This window comes from Lycorma delicatula, chromosome 11, assembly GCF_047948215.1.
Source record: "Lycorma delicatula isolate Av1 chromosome 11, ASM4794821v1, whole genome shotgun sequence".
Classification (NCBI taxonomy): domain Eukaryota; kingdom Metazoa; phylum Arthropoda; class Insecta; order Hemiptera; family Fulgoridae; genus Lycorma; species Lycorma delicatula.
Window position 1 is genome coordinate 36,627,206 of NC_134465.1, and position 24,773 is coordinate 36,651,978.

General features: G+C 27.3%; 1 protein-coding gene across 3 annotated transcripts in view; it reads left to right on the plus strand.

Annotated features, from left to right (window-relative positions):
- Positions 1-24,773, plus strand: part of Ten-m (teneurin transmembrane protein Ten-m) — an 887,841-nt gene that overhangs the window by 858,275 nt on the left and 4,793 nt on the right. For all 3 annotated transcript variants that reach the window (XM_075378109.1, XM_075378112.1, XM_075378111.1), the window contains 15 exons: positions 1,191-1,371; positions 1,995-2,241; positions 3,647-3,783; positions 4,855-5,054; positions 6,795-7,037; positions 7,297-7,465; positions 8,213-8,390; positions 9,657-9,939; positions 11,108-11,279; positions 12,533-12,790; positions 15,561-15,789; positions 17,601-17,920; positions 21,491-21,685; positions 22,338-22,486; positions 24,204-24,364. In XM_075378109.1, coding sequence (XP_075234224.1) covers positions 1,191-1,371; positions 1,995-2,241; positions 3,647-3,783; positions 4,855-5,054; positions 6,795-7,037; positions 7,297-7,465; positions 8,213-8,390; positions 9,657-9,939; positions 11,108-11,279; positions 12,533-12,790; positions 15,561-15,789; positions 17,601-17,920; positions 21,491-21,685; positions 22,338-22,486; positions 24,204-24,364 — 3,122 coding nt within the window. The remainder of the gene's footprint in view (positions 1-1,190; positions 1,372-1,994; positions 2,242-3,646; positions 3,784-4,854; positions 5,055-6,794; positions 7,038-7,296; positions 7,466-8,212; positions 8,391-9,656; positions 9,940-11,107; positions 11,280-12,532; positions 12,791-15,560; positions 15,790-17,600; positions 17,921-21,490; positions 21,686-22,337; positions 22,487-24,203; positions 24,365-24,773) is intronic.

Here is a 24,773-nt window from a genome sequence, read left to right on the forward strand (position 1 = left end):
GAATTTATATTTAAAACTATCATAAACATACTACAGTATAAAATTCTTAGTTTAATTCCATAAAATATGACTGTTGCATTAATTGCTTTTATATAACAAACTAGTTCTTTCAAAATAAGAGACATTTTTTTTTGTTATCTATTTCATTAAATTGATAATATATACCTGATATGATTGCATAGTACTGTTGAAATGCTATGTACTTAAAATTATATTTTAATTATCATGATTCTCAAATGTATACTGAAAAACACAAACGTTATAAACTACTGAAAAAAAAAATTTGTGGAAAATTAATAAAGTAATATTTAATTATGCAAAAATATTTCTATTAAATAACCAGAACTGTGGAGTAAAATCTATAAAAAAATGTTTGTATGTATTTTGTTAAAGAATACTTAATTTTTTTAGTTTCAGTATTTTTGGTTGGTATGAAATGAAATCATTCTTAATTTTTTTCCTGGCAGTGAATGATTTAAATAATGTTGTACTTGCTGTGTTTAATCCAAATAATTTGTAACAATTATTTTTATAATCTTCAATCAAGTTTATATAATTCAGTTGTCTGTTATTTTCACACACCATACAGTTCTGGTAGGATGGTTAGATCATCAGAGGTGAAGGTTACCTTACAAAAACCTGAACCTCTTCTCTGATGACTGTTTTCTTTTTTAATAGGTAAAGTAGTTTTTGCTCTATATAATTTGATTTGATCTATATAAAATTGTTAACCAATAATATAATGTTCCCATTCTAGATAAAGATACTTCAATTTCTGAAAGATTATAAAGGGAATGCTTTGGAGGTAACTTGTAGTACTATGATGGGGTTGTTCATCTTGTTTTGTAATCTCTTTGTGGATAAATTATCTCTTTTTCACTACCTGTCTTTTTCTTTTCATCCTTTCCTTTTTAGTTGTATTCTATATTTTTTCTAAGTGTCCCTGGGTTTGTTTTAATAATATGGTGACGACTTCTTTGAGTCACTTCATCTTAGTATTTGTTTGGTTTGATGTACAAACTCCAGTCTGCAGTTCAGATGCTTTCATATAAAAATAGATCTCCTAATCCTTCCAAATACAACTGAAATATAATGGTTAAAAAAAAAAAATTGTAAATTATTATAATTAATTTTACTTATAATTTTATTTATTTTTAGTACTATTTCATGAAATAATTTTTATGATACAGGTACTGATGGAAAAATTAGTCATTATGCAGGAACAGAATCAAAGTGTAATTGTTTAGATAGAGGTTGTGATTGTTTTGAACAAGATCATTTCTTGGCTTCCACATCAAAATTTAATACTATTTCTTCTGTTGTTGTCTCACCAGACGGTGTATTACACATTGCAGATCAAGCTAATTACAGGTAATGAATTTATTTCAAAATATCTTGTAATGATATTTCCTTTAAAATATAATTTAAATTAAAAATATTTATTATATGTAAATCTCTTTTGTCTTTATTATATACAAAATTGATCATGCAGGTAGTTTTATAATCACCAACTCAAATCAAGAAGTTAAGCGTAACAAGAGTTTGATTGGTTGATTTAAGGCTGAAATTTTGTCTCCGGCTTCAGAACTATCAGTTAGTACCATAATTACAATAGTCATTTATGACCTAGTGTGACATGTAAGTTACTTGTATGAAAAGGGTATAGTCATTTTCAACAAAAAACATCCCATATCAAATATACAAGAACAGAATAGCCTGTATGGAAACCAAAGAAGTCAGCTACTCAGAAATTTAGAATTTTGTATAAATTTGCATATTAAACATTTTTACTTAGAATACTTTTAACCCTCAATGCAGTGAATTTCAATTTTTCAACAGTTATGTTACAGTTCATTTGTAATTATTGGATTATTTACTTCTATTTTTAGAAGTTCTGAAAAATATTAGTTGTAGAAGCAAATCCTTGTTATTTTATCTAATTAGATAAACTTTAATATAATGCTTTATTTAACCATCCATAATTTTTTTTACAGAATTCGTTCAGTTATTGCGAGTATACCGGAAGCTAGTCCACAAAGAGAATATGAAGTATATTCACCAGATACTCAAGAAGTGTATGTATTTAATCGATTTGGACAACATGTAGCCACCAGAAATATATTAACTGGTGAAACTAGTTACCAGTTTAGTTATAATGTAAATACAAGTAATGGTAAATTAAGTACTGTCACTGATACTTCCGGAAATCAAGTCTTCCTTAGACGAGATCCTGCTTCACAAGTAAGTTAAATTTAATTTAACTTTAAATTTATCTATTCATTTAATCTATTTTTATTGAGGAGTTTGAATATTTTTTCTAAATAATCTTATTTAAAATTAATAGTTTCCTTTCTTGTAGTTGTTATGGGACAATAAGAGGGTATTTTTCTAATTTTATAAAGTGAATTAAACATAATTTAATCAATATCTTGCACTGCAACTTTAAGTGTAAGTTATCCTCTCCATTAAATTAGATCAAATTAAATGGAAAGATTTCTCCTGTTTTTATATTTTACTTCAGTGTGTTACAAATTAAAATAATTTCTAAGACTATAAATAAACAAATTTATAATACAACTATACTTATATCAAAAGATATCAGGGGTAGAAAGGATTAGAAATCAGTTTAATAGGAATAGAGAATTAACAGTTAAAAATCATTCATTTAATTGATTATAACTGATTAAGTATGGATAAAACTAGTGTTGTGTGCTTCTCAGTTAAATGCACCAGTTAAATAGCTCAGGTAGACATACCATTGGGCATCTTGTGAGATGATAAATTTTTATGACACAACCAGATTGTTTCATGTTAAAGCATTTTAATAAATTGCTGACCTCAGCATAATGCTTTCATCTTGTTAAATATTTCCTCGGCCTTCGTAAATATCTGTCTGAAATATAATATTACATATTGGGGTTGCTTGAAAAAAGAAAAGTTAAAATCCGTTTTCAGAATATAAAAATGGCTTTTTGAACATTATTTGGTGCTGGTAAATGTGATTCAAGTATATGAGTTTTTAGAGATTATAAATTTTAACATTTCTGTCTACATTTCAAAGTGTAAATTTGTTAAAAATATGTATAAAAAAATAGTCATCACTTACATAAAATAATAATAATTTTACTTTTATACAAGTAGAAAACCTGAGAATTTTTTAATTACACCAACATAATAATTCAGTATATGAGAAATGGTCAATTTTATACTTCAGTCCAATTTTTAATAAATTACTTAAAAATCTGCAGTTCAAATTATTTAAAATAAAACAGTATCAAAGTGGTACATTTTATAACGATTGTGATGATTAAACTTTTTAGAAATACTGGATCATGTTAACTATATTATAACCAAAACTAAAGTATGTTTATTGGCATTTTATTCAACGACTAATTCATATTTAAATATTTGCTTGATGATATCACTACATAAGCTTGAAGGTTATATGTAGGATATGGAAATGGAATTTTGTAGCGTATGAAAAATGCCATGCCTGAAATTTAAATTTATTTGTTATTTCATATTCAATTTTCATTTCATGTTTCTATATTTAGATAATAACATATTTTGTTCCAATAGTTTATTATTACATTTAAAATGCTATTATTTAACTTCATTATTATTATTATTATTATTTTAATTACAGGTTAATTCGATAGAAAATACTAAGGGTCAGAAATGCATAATAAGAATGTCACGTATGAAATTATTAAGTGAACTTAGTACACCAGATAATTACAATGTTACTTTAGATTACCATGGACCTACTGGATTATTACGAAGGTAATTTAATGTATCTTCATTGAGTTATTTCTATGTTATGTTTATTGTGTTATTATTTACAGTTTTATGTTGTAAAAACTGATTCTTTACGTTTTTCTATCTTGTTAATCCTTCTTTTTCTGTTTAAAAAGATATTTTGGTAAATTTTCTCATCTCTTGTAACTTACGTGCAGCTACCAGCTATAAGTCAGAATGAGTTATTTTAGATTTGTTTGTACATTTATTCAACTGTATTTGTAAATTATTTTTAAATTAAGAATTAATAAAGCAGATTACTTATTTATAAAAAGAAATCATTTGCTACCATTCAGAAATAGTCTTAACATAGTCAGTAAATCAGATTTTTTTTTTAATCTTTCTATATTGTTGTTATTTGTAATGTAATTCTTAATTATTCCTTAGAAGAAGGTATCACTGTTGTCTCAGAATCTTTAGTGATAATATTTATGCAATCACAACATCTTAATAACAAAATTTAGGTCAGTGTGGGTTTTTTAAAGTTTGAGACAATTTTGTGTTTTTAACAAATTTTGTTTGAAAAATGAACAACTTAATAGTGTAATCTGGCTTTCGTAATGAAAGGGAATGTAGTTCAATATAAATTCCTAAAATGTCTAGAGAAAATGTACTATAGCAGTAATAATTATCAGCTCATATCTGCTGTTTACTACAGATCAGTTCAAGATTTGAGAAAAACAAATTTATATTTTAATATATTTTGAAGATTTTCATTAAAATATGAATTATTTGGCATATGAAATCTTTTCTCTAATTTATTTTTTTAACATAATTTTTGTTGTAGCTTTTATCATTTTTATTACACATGCTGTACTAATAGAGTCTAACATCTAACCAAAAAATACTATATGCTATGTGCTACTACAGTAAAAAAAAGTCAAAATTTCTTTAAGTCACTATTTTCTAATATCCATAAATAACAAAAAAAATGCAAAAATCATCAAAAATATTCTCAAAATCCTTCAACAATTATTCCATTAAATCTATATTTTATTAAATTTTTAACTGTTAATTTATCTGTTTATTTTTTAATGTTAATTTTTATTTTTACAGTAAATTAGATTCAGCTGGTAGATCCTACGTTTATAATTATGATGAATTCGGTCGATTAACCAGTGCTGTTACACCAACTGGTAAAGTGGCTCGCTTAGCATTTGATTTAAGTGTAAAAGGTGCAATGGTTAAAGTAACATTAGATGACAGGCAACCTTTGTCAATGCTAATTAAAGGATCAACTGTGGTTACAAGACTAGGTAATCAATATTATTACTATTATTATTAGGCTTATCATATTTTTTTGCATCCAACCCAGGACATATTTTTGAAATTACTTAGACACGTTAAAAATGCCTTTCCACTTCTCTTCAATAGTATCTGGTACTTTTTCAGAACTTGAACCACAACCTACCCTTTGGTTTTGAATTACCTGGTTCAACAATGTACCTTCATCAAATAGGTCACCAATATTTATGGAATCTTTTATAATTTCATTAACAACTTGTGGACTCTCTTCTAATCAGACCAGGCAATTTCAGTTCATAAACTTATCCACTGAAACTTACTAACTTTATCAAAACTGATTCTCTTCAACTCGTAAGTATTGGATACTAGAATTATAAAAATTGGCTACGCTTGAGAAGAATTTTTGTTCCTGAACATCATTATTTTCTTTTAGAGTGCACAGCAATTCTTTGGCAGAAGATGGTATAAATTTGTGGGTTTTTCTTTCCTGAAGTTGACAAATTAATTCACAATATGTGTAAAGTCCTTCTGTTGCTGTGATAGAATTAACTTCCAATTTCATAACTACATTATTATAATAACTTTAGAGTACCGTATAAAAATTTCAAAAACAGTTCACTTATAGATTTTCAAAAAAATCAAATAATAATTTTGGGCATTTCTCACAAGATGGAAGTATGATTTTAGGCCATCAAAAACAGAAAGAATTCTTTCTATTGCAACTAAGGAACCTTGACCTGCTGCGAGATAATCCTTTTTTGTAATCTGTTTCCACAAATTCACAGAACTCTTTAAGGTTTGTTACTCTTACTGTATATATGTAAAAATATTGATAAATTTTTATAATAATAACTTCTATGTCCAGGGAGTAGAGAATCACATGCTGTTTGTACTGAATTGTGTACAGTGTGGGCTGAACAACCAATTCCCAAAATAGGTTTATCTAAATCACTTTGAACTTTTCTGAACATATTTTCAATCCCTTATCTCTTCACACCATCGAAATTACTGTTAATGTTATCAGCAGTATGACAAACCAACTTTTCTTCAAGTTTGTATCTTTCCATACTGCAAAAGATACACAGTCAAAATTTGAGCAATTTCACCCGACACTTCATCAAAATTTAAAAGTTTAGCTTGAATTCCCTCCTCCAGACTGAAGTATCTTACAACAAGCTGAACATGTTTTACTTCACTTTTGTTTGAGCTATCCATCATTACTGTTACATAATTAATGTTTTCCAAAGGACGCAACACATCAAATATAAATGGCAAAATAATGTTAACAATAATTGCCTTGGTTTTGGTTGTATCAGATGAAAATTTTGGGTCATAGAACTGTTTAACCAGTTTAGATGTACAGTCTGATGATGTTTTGAAACTGAGTTCATGTTAAGCAGTGTGGTATGAAAATGAAGCTTCTATAGCAGCACATTCCAGATCACTGTTATTGTTATTCCCATCTTTGGCTTTAAAAAATCTCTTATGTTTGCTGAAGCAGTAGTATTAATAGCACTCCTGTGTTTAGCTGTTTTCACATGGTCTTCAATATCACCGTTTACTTTATGTGCAACAGAAAATTCTCCAGTACATAACATTTAATGAACATTCATTGTTACTGTCATTACACAATTTCATTTTTTACTGAATGTATCCAGTTCTGGCTTTTGCTGTATGATTTTTTGTATCCAAGTAAAATATTTGTTTATTTCACAATTTTTTTAATTTATATATTCATTTTTATTTCATAGGAGAATCAGAGCAACGAACAGTAGTTGGAACAGATGGTAGTGTTTCACAAACAGCACCATGGGGTCATATTGTCAGTACTGATACTATACCATATTCAGTATTGGCTGATACTGATCCTATATTAGGTGAGAATTATCCAGTGCCTGCCAAACAAAAAGTTGAAATTGGTGGTGATCTTGCTAACAGATTTGAATGGAAATATTTTATGAGAAAACCAGCTGGATCAAAATCTAAAAATCAAGGTAATTTTTATATTTTATTTAATTCTGTGTTTTTTTTTTGTCTGAATTTTTAACATGTAATGTATTTGCTGTTTAAAGTGTTTTACATCAATGGCAGCTTCTTCATGTAAAAAAAACTTTACCTAAATTTAGTTTTAATTTAACAGTTTGTGGAATTTAAGGTGTAAATAACCTGACAAAGAGTAGAATGCTAATGGTATAATTTGCTATTATGGTTAAGCTTCCTCATTTAACTTTTTTTTATTATTTGTTTATTAAGGTAAATCAATCATTCAAGTTGGAAGAAAATTACGTGTTAATGGTGAAAATTTATTAACGCTCGAGTATGATCGAGAAACAGGAACAGTTGCTGTTTTTATGGATGATAGGGTAGAATTGTTAAATGTCACATATGATCGTACTGCACGACCTGTCAAATGGGGCCCAAGGTAAATTTTAATCTAACCTTTATATATTCAAATATAAATGTTTTATGCAATTTTTAATTACAGTTATGTATTTTATAAATATTTTCAATTTAGGTTATATTTAACAGTTTTAGTTGGTATTAATGTTAGTTTACTAGCATTTTTTACCTTCTTGCATGCACACCCAGTTCTGGTTGAACAGTTATTGTTAAAGATTGATTGAAATTATTCTTTTTAGAAAACCGGAATCTGTTCTCAAATTGCTCTTTAATTTCTGGAGGAATGTCAGTTTATGTTTCAATATGTATGCTGACAAAGAAAGATGGATAAAATTATCTAAGCTCTCAAGTAATTATGGACAGGCTCAAAAGGCACAAAAAGGATCAAAGGTCCTGGTTGCATGAGGTGATCTTGAGTTATCCTCTGTCTAGTGGTTTTCATCTTATGATGAGAGTTCCTCCTCAGTTCTTCTTACTCTCCATCCTGTATATATAATTCTCCATTTGGGATCCATGGATACAGTTCATCTTTAAAGCCAAATTCAGATTTGTTTTCTTAGAGTACGCTTGTAGAGAGAAAAAGGATTGTTATACTTGCAAAACCTCACATTGCTCAAGAATATGTTTAGTTTCATTCATTATCACTCTTAGATGCATGGCTACAGGAAAAAGTACCATAATGTTAGAAGATATGTTAATTTTTTTTTTGTTTAATATTTCTGATATATTTATCAGTTTTTCATATGTTTTTTTTTCTTTCTTTTAACAGGAATGGCATATTTGCTGGTGTTGAACTTGAATACGATAGGTTTAGCAGATTAATCAAATGGCGATGGGGCGATCTTACTGAAAGTTATAGTTATGATAGGTCAGGAAGACTGGCCGAAATACGTTATGCTGATGCTACTTCAACGTTGTATACTTTTAAGGACCTTTTTAGCACTCTGGTCAGTACATATTTATTCATTTTTTGGGAAAGAAATACTTATTACATTATTGTTTATAGTTATTTTCTATAGAGTAGTAAATTGTGTTATTATTTTGCTCTAATTTAATCAGCCAGATTATTTTTACAAGTGTAGAATCAATATCTTCTACACATGCTTACAAATATCTGACGAAGTAATAATTTTCATGTACTTTTTATATGCACTTATTAGATTTTGACAAAATTTTAGGTGGAAATTTCTAATTATAATTTCCCTAATTTCTAATTACAATAGGAACTTTTATGAATCCAGTATATTTGTTTCTTAAACTCAAAATATTATTATTGCATAAAATTACAAATCCAGACTGTAACAATTTAGAACATAGAAAAAAATATTATAATAATCATACAATAAAATAAATTTAATATGAAATAGGGCTGGATGCTAAAAAAATAGTCATAACAGTATAGATAAAAATAATTTAGTTTGTTTTTGTTTTAGATGATTTGTAAACTGGATTAAGATTACATATTCATGTAACATAAAATCTGTATCACTATGCATATTCTAATTAGTGAAATATTGTACTTTACTGTAATTTTGTTGTGTTTATTACAGTAAAAATATATTGCAGATCTTTTTTCAATTAGTAACAGAGAATTTTACGTAACCGTTACCTTGTTTAGTCAGTTTAACTTCCAAGAAGGTGTTTTAGAAAAACCTTTTTTTCTGCTCATGGTAAATCTGTTACAATGATGTTGCTCATGTAATTGTGTAAAAATTTATGACTTTATTATACACAGTTTATGCTTCAAGTTTCTATTGCTTACATTATTTTATTTTTAATTTCCTTTATTTAATTTTATTTTCATAATGTTCTTAAATGAATTTAAATAAATCTTGTAGATATAATTTATAATTTTGTGTATTTATATATAATCTTCAATATTATAATGACAATCAAATGGTGAGAAATCACATTGATTGTAAAAATGTGCATGTACACAAATTTCAAATCTTTTTTGATTTTTTCATTTTAATTATTGAAAAACATGGAAATTTTTATTTTTTCCACTTAGTTTTTTACAAAAAATATCTTAAAAATAACCTCAATCCTGTTAATATAACCTTATCCTTAAAACAAGCTTTCTCCATCAAAATATCACAAACTTGAATTTTTATGATTTTGAATTTGAATTAAATAAAATATTGGCAATAATATTATTTTTAAAATTTTCAGTGTAGAAATTTAATAATTTTGAAATAATTTTTTTTTTACAGCCATTGAAAGTAACAACACCACGTGGTAGTGATTATCTTTTGCAGTATGACGATGCAGGAGCATTACAGTCATTAACTACTCCTCGTGGCCACATACATGCTTTTTGTCTCCAAACTTCTCTTGGTTTCTATAAATATCAGTATTATTCACCAATTAGTCGACATCCATTTGAATTAAGATATAATGATGATGGGCAAATTTTAGCAAAACTTTATCCTCATCAATCTGGAAGAGTCGCATATGTTTATGATCAGTCTGGAAAATTAGATACAGTATTAGCTGGTAAGTAGACTATTTTTTTATTTTTCCTTCCTGAATATTGTAACTAAGTACTGTATTTATGTTTAATTAGTAATGGAAATCAATAAGTTCTGATCCTTTCTCCGTTTTCCCTACTGCCTCAAATTTGACAATATTTCTGAAAAATTCCAAAACTAGTTTTTTCTCCTGGATAGTCAAGAGATACTGTCTACTGGGCACTGGTTGAATTAGATAATATAGCACCTTGTATTCATAAAATGAATGTTTTGTTTGTCTAATATTTTATTTCTGCAATTTCAGCTTTTTAATATAAAAAATATCTTTTGTAAAGTTTTTTTCAAAGTTTACCAAAAACTACAGCAGATAGACTTATTTAATGAGTGGCATTTAGGAAAAATTTACCATCATGTGAATCAACATTCAACCGGCACAAACATTTTGTGTGAAATTGTTTGAATTTGTTAAGAGAAGTGGTCATTCTTTAACCAATAAAAATAATAAACCACGGAAGGTGTTTGCTACCTTTTCCATGATTTGGCTCCTTCATGTAATAGCTTAACATTTGGCAAAACATTGACTGGTAAAACTGTTCCTATTATTTATGAACACCTGAAGTGAAGAAAGATTGCACTTCAAAACTACCCCGTAGTTTTTGAAGTTATGAACAGGATTTAATTCACTTAAATTATTGTGATCTTGCTAGAACTGCAGACAGAAAGCCCAGATTTTTTTTAATTGTAATTGATTATGGAACATGGCATTTAATATATGACCCACAAATAAAAAACAAAGTTTGTTAGCAAAAATACTGGTTGAAGACAATATTCAATTAAACCTTTAATCTCTGAGGTTTAATTTCTCATGAAAATGAGAATTTGAGCTTCTAATACAAACAAACTGATATTTGTTTAATTTAAAAATTATAGAACAGTTTAAAAAAAAAGATTTGAGCAACATTTTTATTTTTATAATTTTTTTTTAATTTGTTTTTATTTGAGCATTTTTGAAATCAGTGTATCATGACAGTGCACATTCTCTTATAGCTATGATTTTGTGAACAGAAAATTCATTTACAGCAGAATACATTAATTATAGTCAATTATAAAAATCATTAAGTTAAAGAAATTCAATTTAAAAAAATCATACATAATTTTTTATTTGAATTAATTTAATATTATTATGTTTGCAGGTTTGTCTTCCATTCATTATTCATATCAAGAGAGTTCAAGTCTTGTAAAAAACATTGATATCATTGATCCTAGTTTTGAATTGAAACATGAATTTAAATATCATATGGGCTTATTAAAAGATGAAAAACTAAAATTTGGTAGCAAGAGTGGATTACATAATACACATTACAGGTAAGTTTTTCATTTAATTTGTTGTACTTTCTTCTCATCATTCACATTATTTCTCTGAATTCATTTTCTTATTTTAATCAAAACTTTTATTTTTAAATGTGGAGCCTCAGATCTTGCTTGGTAACAGTCTTTTTACATCATTTCTGTATATTTCTTTACTTATTTTTATCAAGGCACATGTCTTCTAACTTTTTATTTTCTACAAACAGTTTTTTTTATAAGGAAAGCATTTCTGTAGTCTAATTTTAAATGAAAGAAAAATCAAATAAACTTAAAGAATATAACAACTAAACAAAAATACACTAAAAATGGAAAAATAGTCCTTTTCATTTTTTTTTAAAATGTTAACTTAAGACATAAGGCACCAAATTAAAAACAAACTACTACCAAAAATTTACTAATCTCATAATTTGGCACCACCTTTTAAAAGTTAAATTTACAGAATGATTTGATAAAGCAATATATTTTTTTGTGCAGTTTTTTTCAGATTTCTTAGTTCTTATATCTTATAGTAGAAGATAATTTTAACATTATGTTTTAACATAACTCTAGTAAACTTAGAAAAAACATAATCTTTTTATCATTTAGTAATTAGTTAATGTATTATTCATGTTTAGTTCTTAACAGAAATGAGAACTCTGTGCAGCTCATTCATGATAGTTCTTTACATTATTCAGGAAATGATTATTTAATTGGTTATTTTATCATCCAGTATCAGTCTTTATCCTTAGTCCTTCTAAATTAAATTTTTGATTTGGGTCGACTTGTTTTAAATCTGCCTTTATCAACTTTTTTCTTGAAGAGTATACAAATAGAACTTATCTCAGTTCAGTTTTCTCATATCCCTTTCAAACAATCATCTTCTCTAAAGTATTCCTTTTGCTCTTGTATTTCAACAGATCTTCATTAATCTTCTTTGGATTTTCCAAATTTTCTAACTTTTTTTCTGTACAAAGCTTAACTTCTCCAGTCTTGCTTCTTAATTTTGACCCGGTTTCTCCATCTTTAATGACCTTCCCTTTATTATATTTCTTGTTTGTTTTGGTTACATTAACTTTCTCTTACATCTTTTGATAATAACTTGTACTGTTCCATATACAAGCATTAATTTTGAAGCTCTACTTTTTTTATTCAGAGATTTAATTTGCCAAACAGAATTACACAAAATAAAATTCCTGTAAGATTAATTAGAAAAAAATATATATCTTAAATTATTTTCTTTTACAATAATGTATAAATTAATTTTTTTATAGATATCAGTTTGATGGGAATGCAAGAGTGTCTGGTATCGATGTTGATATAGATGGTAAAGAATTGCCACAATTACGTATTAAGTATAGTCAAAATCTTGGCATGCTTGAGGGTGTTAGCGATCTACTTATATATAGGAATACTTTTAATAGATCTGTAATGCAAGATGCTGCTAAAGAATTTTTTACTATAACCGAGTATGATTCTCATTCCAGAGTAAAATCAGTTCTTATTAATATCAAATCCTTCGATGTATACAGGTAATTATTTTTAGTTATAGTGGTAAATATTTTGTATATTTTTATGATTTTTTTTTGTGAAAATTTATTAAAAGTAATTCATATGCTTCATCTCGTTAGGATTGACTTATAGTAAAGAATGTGTGATATTGAAAATCTACTTTATTATTATGGTTAGCCCAATTAACAAGAGATTTTATTTGATTTGATTTTCTATACATCATAATAGTTTTTATTTTTTTATTTTTGTCATACATTAGTCAAAGTTGATATGTGTAAATGGTTCTGTTTGAATCTCTGCACTTGGAACTGATTAGATAGTAGTCTCTGTTAATCCAATCTAATTTTTTTTTTAAATTAAATTAATTGAAATTAAATAGATTGCTAAACTTTAAAATTATTAAAAATGACTTGCTTTCAAATTGCATGGAAATAATCTTTCACAAGAACTAACAGAGCTAATTATACAGTCCTTCTCCAATTTAGTACTAACTGGTGGTCACTTAAAATAGCAGCACCCAACTGTGAATAGTAGTATCAGACCACCTAAGAAATAACTGTATAACTAGCTCAGAAGGGTTCTCATATTAAATATTATAGAATAAATTCTTATGATATACTTATTAACTATCCATACCAGTGTCAGTGGTACAACCTAATACTGGAAAATACTTTTTTTAGGTCGTATAAGTATTTTTATTAAAAATCACAAACATTCAATTTTCTTTCGTCTTATACATACTAAGATTAGTATCTTAATTAAGAATCTTAATTTTTATTAAGATTTCTGCATATCAGATTAGTACTGTAAATTTTAATATGGCTTATTTTTTTATTATGTTTGTCTTAGCATTATTTTTTGGCTAAAATTATGTTGTGCTGTAATGTATTCACTAAACAAAATAGATATTCACTGTCACTTATATCTAAATAAATAATTCCATGTATTACTAAATAGTTATGTACTTTATACACCAACTGATCGTCATTTTATTTAAATTAAAGTAAAAAGAAATGTAGATTAATGTCTTAGATGAAAAACTATTAAGATATGTTATTAACAATGTTGTTTTTTAACATCTAATGTTCAAATTTAAATAATTTGAATTTGGTGCCAAATAAAAGAACGAACAAAAGCTGAAGTTGGTTGCACTATCTAATGAGCAGAAACAAGCAGCAACCTGTTTGTCATTCAGTACTCAGCTGTTATATATTATTTATTTACAAGTATTAATGAAAAGAAGTGTAGCTTGGAACTGCTACACTCCAAGCATGGAACTGCATATTATTATAAAATTTCTTAAAAAAGAAAATGTGAACTCAGAAATTTGTAAAATATTTAAAAGACAGTTTGGTGAGGAAATGTCCATAAACATAAATACCTGTAAGTTGAGTAAATCTTTTAGATGGCTAAGAATTTGTGTAGAATAAATTGTATATTTGCCATCCAAATCTAACAACTTAAGAAATGCCTGACAGGATTAACACACTATTCAAAATGATCATCAAATTACAATGCAGAATGTTGCTTCTACACTCAGTATTAGTGTCGACAATGTAGATAGCTGTATCAGAAATCAACTTAATTAACCAGAAAGTATGCACATGTTGGATTTCACAAATGCTAATTGACAAACACAAACAGAAACCTGCTGGTGGCTCACTCATTGTTAGCACAATATGAAGAAAAATGAAGATGACTTTTTACAATCTATTGTCCCTACTGATGAAACTTGGTAAGACATTTTACCCCAAAAAGCAGAAGAGCACAGTGAAATTACAATGGTGAAAATCTTCATTTCTGAAACCGAAAAAAGCAACAAAAAAAAATCAATTTTTCAGCAGGAAAAATTATGGCTTCATTCTTTCAGGTATGTATCGATATCAACACATCAATTTCCTAACATAGCAGCACACTATAAACACTGAGTATTACTCAATTTACTGAGTGGTCCATTTAAAACAGCCATCCAAAACAATCAGGAAATATTCAACATTCTGTCTGTTTTTTACGGAATTATGTACCACTCATATGGTCGCTCATACAATGACTAAAATCTGTGAATTAAAGTGGACTATACTGTAATATCCTTACTGTAGTCTGGACTTTGCACCATCTGACTTCTATGTGTTTGTACACTTAAAAGAAGCACTTGACAGTAAAAAGTTTTGTTTCAAAGAAGTAGTCATTGAAGCTGTTCAAGAATGGGTCCATCAGCAGCTACAGAGATTTTTTTTGTAGGTTTTACAGAAGCTACCCAAAAGATCTGCAATGAAAAAGAGGGAAAATATATTGAAAAATAACAGTTTTTAATTTACTTGTTTTGCATTACTTTTTGCATGATTAATATATTATAATTTAAATTTGAACTCTCATACTGTTACCTGGTGTACTCGAAAAATTATCATAATTTTTCTAATTAAAATTTAAAAGTATTTTTCTACAGACTTAATCATACATTATTGCCACACATCAATAAAAAAATGTAAATTATTCATAAAATATATGAAATTACATACATATTAACTGTAAGGTTAATAAGCTGGTTCCCATAGAAGACTGAACTTGAAAAATGTGGCTCAGTTTTACTTCATGCTGTTGACATTTTTTGATGGCTAATGGCTGCAACAGTTGATTTCACATAAAATATAAAAAAATAACTTACTTTACACTATATTCATTGTTGTATATGGTATAGATAAGAGATAAACTATAATTGTCATCTTAAATTACACTTTTATTTTTATCATACATGTTTTAATTTTTCTGTTTTTTTTTACATATATACAGAATGGATCTAGAATATGATTCTAGAGGAAGGATTAGCTCAAGAAAATTATTAATAGGACGTACATCTACTCAAGAAAAAATGGCATACAATGCAGACGGTCATGTTACTGAGGTTACTGGTACAAATGATTGGAAATATGGTTATGATGAAAATGGCAATACAATTAGTGTTATTGAACAAGGTCAGAAATTGACTCTTGGATATGATGCTGGAGATAGAGTTGTACAGGTAAGATTGTTTTATATAGTTAATTTTTTAAAATGTTTACCACTGTATTTTTAGATAAGTGTACAGTTTAATACCAATTATCTGGATTGACCTTTGCAAAGATGAAGCCGGATAATCTGGAATCTGGATAATTGGATAATTAAAAAAGGTTTATCCATACATTCTGGACATATCATTCTAATGTTTTATGAATATTACACTTAATAAAAAAAAGATTAAAATATAAAAAAATAAATGTATTTCAGTAAACTTAAAAAGATCCTCAGAACACACATACAATGTAGTAAGACACACACAGTAATACATAATTCTAAAAATTCATTAAGTAGAAATTTGTTAATAAAGGATAAAAATTTTGAAAAATTATCTTAAATAAATTGAAAAAATTACAGTTTTTATATATTAAAACTTAGTGAAGTTAATAATCAAAACATACCTTTAAAAACATTATTTCCTCTTTAAAAAATCTGTAATTTGTTCTTGTTTTAATGCTGGATCTTTGTTTATGAGATGCTAGATCATGTAATTGTTTTAAAAAAAAAACAATTATTATAAGTATTTTTACTTGCATTTTTTTGTTGCTCCAACCAGTCATGAGTTTGTCATATGATGATGCTCGATGCAAGTCATTACATAATTACATCATTGTGTGTGTTTGACCTGATTAATGTGTTTTCATCAATCTTTTTAGAAGTTAATTTTATAATTAGTGTAACACTGGCCAACTTTACATATGTTTTGTGCTATACAAATTGTAAAATAGTCAGTAAAAACAAAGATCAATAAAAATACATTTCCTGTTGAAGTAAAGCTTTATTTGAATAATATTTTCAATTTTTTAAATAATGTATTGGGTTTTTACTAGTGTAAATTGGATTAACCTTTTCGGGACTGGCATCGCGTAGTAATGGTTGATTCATTGCATTCAAGTCTAGGATTTATTTCTTCTCATTAAAGCCCTAAATGCTCAAAATTATTATATATATGGTAAATGAAACAAACGCATATTATACCCAAGCCTCTGAACAAACCAATCTTGCTCATTCAAATTTACAACAATGGAAACCAACCAACATTTTATAAAAATGAACAGATGAACTCCTTGAGTTTGACAAGCTATTGCATTCCCCAATATTTTCTGAAACGATGGCTAGAGACAGGTATTTGAGCTGTCTTGGTATGCTTCATTTTAATTTGATCAACCATCGCTTCCGTCTTTTCAAAATTCAAGAATTATTAGATAAATTAAAAAAAATTTTTCAAATGTGTTTTAGCCTTTTCAAAATACTTTACGAGTCCTTAATTTTGTTTAAAGGAAAGCTGAATTTGTATATGTTTATAATAAAAATTGTGTTAAAAGAAAGAAAAAGTTTTTATTTTAAATGAATTAAAATAATATTTATTCCTAGTGATTATGAAGTGATAAATCATCAGAGAATGACTACATAAAGATGAGTAACTTTAATAAAATAACCTATTTTGAGCACAAATTAGAATTTACTACACTATGTTAGTCCTAAAAATGTTAAGCAGTTCTGACAGAAAAAAATGTTTATATTTTTTTTTACACTGGTCTCTGTAGAAGCTCCGATAAATAATCTCATTTATTCACATCTCTTTTATTTAATTCCCACAATTTTTCAATTTTTTTTAGTGTTTTTTCATCTTTGTCATTCTGTTCTTGTACGTTTCTTCTGGAATCCTTCACATATTTGAATTTTTATCAGAACGTGTCTCTGTCTGTGAAGATATATAATATTAATATATATTTATTAATTTAAAAAAAAATTGATATTAATTTAATTTTCCAGGTTGGAGATGTTGAACTCAATGGTTATGATGCAAGGGGGTTTGTTGTTCGACGTGGAGAAACAAAATTACGTTATAACGAAAGAGGTCAATTAAGTCATGCAACAGAACGTGACAGATTTACTGCATGGTATAGATATGATGATAGAGGACGATTACTTGCTATGCAAGATGCATTAGGAAATACAACGCAATTGTTATATGCTGATCCTCATACACCTGATCTAGTTACCCATTTACATTATCCTAAAACTGGAAGAACATTTAGATATTTGTATAATGAAAAAGGTACACTTGTCGCTGTTGAAACATCTGAACAAAGGTAATTTTTTTTTTTTAATTTCAATTTTACTAAATTTATCATTTACTTTTAAAAATAATATTCATATAATATTATATTACTTTTAATATAAATAGCAAACAAATTTTCCTAAATCTTACTCAAATCTTTATTTTTTTATTTCTCATTAATGTATAAAAAATAATTTTAAGATGTAAAATACACACAGTATATCTTAAAATATGTTAAACTGTTATTAATAATGTTATAAGGTTTATATTTTTCATAATATTAGCAGTTATTAGAACAGAGATACTGGCTAATAAGTTTTTAATTCACAAATGTTATAATTTTATTATCACTTCATTTGTTTCTCAATAAGCTGATAAAATCTTCACTCAAGTTTTCTGGAGCTTTGTGTTTTTCCTTATTTAATTATTTTACTTATGTTTACATAACTGTTCTACATGCATGCATTTTATATTGTTATGTAACATGTTATCACGTACTTTCTTTACTCACACATTTTCCAATTTCCCACATACACAATTTTAAGTCAAACAAATTTTTTTAATAAAATAGTAGAAATTAAAGGTTGAATATATTGTTTTAGAAAAAAATTATTGCATGATATTTTGCTGAAAATTATTAAAACTGTGGTTATAACTTTTTTTGTACTTTACACAGTGTTTATTTTAAGTATGTCACAATTAGGATCTCTGAAAATGTTACTAAAAAACTTAGCTGCAAAAAGACTTTAAATGGGGAATTTCACTCATTTTTCCTTAAGTACAGTAATATAATTTTTCAATTCACTTCTACTTTTCCAGTTTGGTGGCCAACCTTTAAATTCTTTATGAAAAATTCCTATTTTTTCCCATTTTCAATAAAAAACTTATTTTAATTTTTTTTTATTTACTGGGTTTTTTATCCTAAATGCAGTAAACTCAAAAGTTTCATTATATCCTTTTCATTATGTGATCATTACTCTTTTCATTTATGTCATTTATCAAACAGGAAACGTAATTGTAAGATTTTTTATTTTTGGGTATTTTTCACTTAATGTAATTTTTCAGGAATTACAGTTTGTAATTTTTTAACCAAAATTAATAGATATTTGTTGCACTAATTTTGCATTGTACATATACAGTACAAATTTTTTAATTAAAATCATCATACATTTATAATAGTATATTGTCCTCTCATACATAATGGGATTGCCATGTACAGCTGTCACAAGAAATGCAATATATTGTTTATAATTTATCAGAATATTTTGTACCTTCCAACTGTTTTTCTTTGAGAGTTTATAAGTTCAAACCATTTCTTAAATTGTTTTTTTTTTTCAATTTTTCTAGTCTTTATTTATTTTTTTTCATATTCTTTTTTTTTAATATTTTGTGTAAAATATAAAATGCTCTGATTAGATTTTGTTTAATATACAGTTAGCAAAAGTTCAGAATATAAAGAATGTTTTATAAGGTACAGGGTGTCCCATATAAAACGCAACCCAACCTTATATTGGTAGGTATTGAAATAATAAAAAGGCATGTGTAAATGTAAATGTAATTTTTATTATTACCATCCGTTACCTTACATTTAGAGTAAATGTTGGAAGTGGCCGCCATCTTCTTGAATACAAGCTTCAATTCTTTTTACAGCGTTTCTTGCAACTTTTTTCAAAGTTTGAGGCCGGATATTTAATACAGCTTGTTCAATATTGACTTTCAATTGTTCAAGTGTTCGTGGTTTGTTGCTGTAGGCTTTTTCTTTGAGGTAACCCCATAAAAAAAATCCGCCGCAGTTAAATCTGGAGGGTGGCCACAAGCCTCGACCGATAACACGATTACCAAACAATTCCTCAACGAAATCAGAAGTTGAACCTGCATAGTGCGATGTCACACTGTCATGTTGTAGCCAGCAGTGTCTGTCTTCTTCTTCCAAGAGTGCAATGAACTGAAACAAAATATCCTGATATCGTTCTGCATTAATGGTGTACTCGAAAAAAATAGGATCGATTATTTTCTTCCACAATATCGCGCACCACACGCCCAACGTCTGCGGGTGTAATTGTTTTTCGTGATAAACGCGGGAATTTTCAGCGCTCCAAATTCTACTGTTTTGGCTGTTTACATAGCCATCCAAATGAAACCGTGCTTCAGCTGTGAAAAATAACGAATCCATAACATTAATTCCCTCACGCAGAAATCGACGGAACCGTTGACAATATTGCAGCCGTTTTTCTTTGTCAGGCTCAAGAAGTTGATGAACCATTTGAATGCGATAAGTTCGTAGTTGTAATTGTTTGGTCGCCTGATGAACAGTTGATTTAGACAAATTAATTTCAGTAGACAAAGGTCTGATCGATTTATTTGGCGAGGCAAGTAATCGGTCTTTGATTTCAGTGACTGTATCTGTATTCAACACTGACGCAGATCTTTTGTATTCCTTGTTATTAACAGAACCAGTTTCTCTAAATTTTACAACTAACCTTAATACTGATGTTTTCATAGGAGCTGGTTTATCTGGGTACTTATGGCGTAACAAATCTTGCACTGCAACCGCTGATTTCGTACTGAAGTACGACTCGACAATGAAAACACGTTCATCTAGCGAAACACCATCTTGTCTCTAGCAATATACTGAACATTATGATTGCATTGTTGTAACTATCGGTAGTGTTCTACTGCATCACCGCGATGTTCAGATGTTGGACGAGTCCATTTCAGTAATGAGTAGAGGAGGAATCTTGACTTTTGAAATTTCATGGATGAGTGATTGATGGGTTGTGTTTTATGTGGGACACCCTGTATTATCTGTGTAACAAGTTGTACAACTAACAATTTTAACCATAAACTACTTTTTTTTTTTTTTAAATAAAATTAAAAACAGTACTTGCTTACAAAAGTTACTAAAAGCGCTTGTTTTAGTAAGTTTTTCAAAGGTGCCATTATTTCTGATGTATGTGCCGCTCCTCCTGAAGTTAGAAAAACCTCATGATCCCGTTAATATAATCCAGTATTGTAAATTATTTTTGTGCTTTTTCTTTCTTATTTTGAAATTTAATTAATTCTTGTTATTAATTAAGGTGATTAATTTATAAATGAGTGTAAGGAAATCTACATAAAAAAGTAATAAAATTAAAAAGTAGATTTTAAACACTATTTGTAAATTGGGATGATAAAGAAAAACAAAACTGAAGTATTGCCTCTTTGATGTATTATCAGCTTTTTCATAATATAGAGCAAATATATTGCTAACTTTGATCACTTTTCAAAAAAAGCAAAAAAAGACATTCGTATCCATGCTCTTTACATTTTTATTATTGGGAAAAGCACGATTACATTTTTAAAATAGATTGTCAACACCTTAATTTTATCAGTATTTTAATTTCTTTATTCTTTTAACACCAAGAATTAACAGTTCTATTTAAAAGTTAATGATTTATTTTTCATTGTATATTTGAATTTTCTATTTCATTTCATGTGCTAGTATTAAATTTTAACACGTACATAAAATGAGTACTCGATGTTATGTTATATCTTGATAATCATTTTTTTTTTTTTAATTAAATTCTTATATTAAAAATTTCTTCTGGCTTATTTCTTTTAGATTTTATGTGGCTTCTGATCAGAATGGTTCACCATTATCATTATTTGACACAAATGGTAATATTATTAAAGAAATTAGAAGAACACCATTTGGTCGTATTATTAGAGATTCTAATCCAGATTTCTTTTTGCCTGTCGATTATCAAGGTGGCATACAAGATCCACAAACTGGATTACTTTATCTGCATAAACGATGGTAAGTTAAATCTTATGCTATAAATAAAAATATTTGTAACATTTTTTTTTTAACATTATTAACTTTTTTTTGTATATTATTAGTATCTGAAGTAGAAATCATAAATAGGCTTGGAACTGGAATTATAGTTTAAAATGTAAACTTTACAACAAGCTGAACCAAATTTTATAAAATTATTTTAATAATGTTTTCAGTCATCTTTGTGCCTATATTTAGTGACTGGTGCTGCTGTTTTCATACTGGCATTTGCTTTTATAACTGCTGGTGGTTTTTTAAAAATGTGTGTTTATGAAAAAATAGAAAGTCATGAAAAAGTGTGTCAGATTTGAACTGTGTCTGTTCATTTAGTAAAGCATTGTTGTACATTTTTGAACATTTATTTAAGGATTTATAGTTATTGAAATTAGATTGTTATATATCAAATCAGAAAAGAGCGACGGTCTTTCATTGTTAAGTGTTTTGGTTGTTACGATGAAAAGTGAAGCTTTTTCATAGCTGATAATCCTCATTTGGAGCCTTATTGTGAATTTCAAGCTCATGTTATGAGAAAATAACAATTAGGAAATAAGTACAAATAAAAAATTTATGTGGTTATTTTATTTTATACACCTGTATACTGCATTCATTATACTTAATTCTATGTCATTAACAGGTATGATCCTTCTGTCGGTCAGTGGATGACACCTGATTGGGAACGGCTTGCTAATGAATTAACAGCCCCCACTGATGTGTTCATATATAGATTCCAGAATAATGATCCTATTAATCCACCTAAATCTCAAGTTATCAATTATATGACAGGTAAGTATCTTTTTATAATATTATACATTATTTCCTATCTGCAGTTTAGGTAGATATTTAATTACATTTTGATTGAATTTAATCTATTATTACTAACTGCATTGAAAGTTTTACCAAAAATATGATTTTTTTTTAATTTTTTACCAGTTTATTGGTTTTAACTAGATTTAGTGCTGGTGTGTATAATCATACTTTACAAAAAAAAATGAAAAAACAACAGTTGTTCATTATTAAAAAAAAAACAACAGTTATTCATTGTTACATACTATCTTGCCAATTAAAGAAACATTTTCAAAAAGATTTTCAAGTTCTTCTGCCAAACAAGATGTAAATTTCTTAACGGTCGATTGTTTTCATAAAATAGGTATATGTAAGAAAAATATTGCAGTTGACCACCTCTCTTGACAAATGATGTTTTGGATATCAATGTCTTCAAGACAGGCTCTCATCAACCTATGGTATTCTAGCCACATTTATCCAACGTATCATCTGTTTTCATCGTAAATATATATGAATAACATCCAGTTTAATATCTTTATAGAAAGAATATCTTTCACGTATGAAAGATACTAAAAAATGTAAAAATTTAACTAGCTAGAACATGATAAAAAAAAAGCTGGCAAATTATTGCATGACTTTCTCAGGTAGTAATAATAAAAATTAAAAGCGTTGAGCCAAAAAACAGAATATATATTTTTTTAAGATGGGGAATTAATTTTGAGAAAAACTTTTCCGAAAATATTCAAATGTAGGTTAAGCTTAACAAATTTGCCTAAGTAAGGTTTCTTTAACACCCTCTTCAATAAAGGCTAAAATAAGAAAAAAATAATTTTCAAAGAAAGTTTTCTGCATTTTAGCTCTGGGGTCTGTAATTTTAAAAGATAGTAGACCTTGATAGTTTTATATATGAAGTATAAACTTTCAAAAATTGTTTGACAAATGTTTTAACCAAAGGAAGATAGAACAAAAAAAAACAAAAAAATGTACATTTCAATTTTAGGAGGTGGTGGTTGATTTTCTGAAGAAAAACTTTGTTTTGATTATTTATATATGCATTTTAGGTAATAAATTTGCTTAAAAAGGTTTTCTCTGAAATGCTTCTGAAGAAAATTGAAATTGATCTTTTTTGCAATATCCCCAGCCCACTTAAAAAATGTTGAAAAAAGTTAACATGATCAATGTCCCATAAATAGAAATATTTGAGAAAAATTGGAAAAATATTAGTTTGGTTATTCCTGAGACATAAGGCCAAAAGCAGTGTGATACACACACATACAAACAAATGATTTTTGGACTAGAACAAACTAGTTGGACCCTAAAACGTAAAGATTTGCAAGAAACCTGATATCCCATTTTGATATGATCACCGTACTTTCCCCTTTAATATAGCTATTCTCTAGCTATATTCGCCCGGAAAGTAATAGATTTACTATCAGGCAGTCTGTTTCAGTCATTCAGTGTTAATTAATCTCTTTATATTTCCTGTATTTTTTATTGTACAAATAGTGTTAATAACACATGCTTTAACATCTAAAAGCGATATTACTTCCAATTATTTATGATAGTATGTTCAATAGTGGTTAGTTAATAAATTGGTTGGTAATTACATTACACTAACATTCTATACTTTAGTATTAGTTTTTAATTAAAAAGTACATTTATATGTATATATTTTTATAAATAAATTTGTAAACATGTTATTTTATATTTTTTATAGATCTAAAGAGCTGGTTAGAATTGTATGGTTATGATTTAACAAATATGCTTGGATCATTGTACACTCATAAAATGATCTATCAACCTAATGCTAAAGTGACATCGCCGCAATTAGCACCAGATTTTGGAGTTATGTCTGGTTTACAGTGCATTGTTAGTAAAGTAAGTAAACAATAATTATTTATTTGTTGTGTTGTATTTACATATGGTATACATTATTATTTATCTTTATATGTCGTAGAATTATCAAAAAACGAACAAACCAAATATTTTTTTTTTAAATATTGATTGACAGTTTAACTAAAATCATTGGTCTTGAATTGAAATAAAAATCCAGAATATATTATAATATGTTTTATATATCTTATATAAATATTAACATTTCAGTCTTCTCATCTTCTGGAATTACAAATAAAAAGTGTAATCATAGTTTAAAAAATATACTGATTTCAGTAGAAACTAAATTGTATATAAGTTATTTGAAATGTCTAACTACTTGTTTTTAATCAGTCATAGAATCTAGTTTCTAGAGAAACTTTTAGAAAGCAATTGCAAAATTTTGAATTTTATT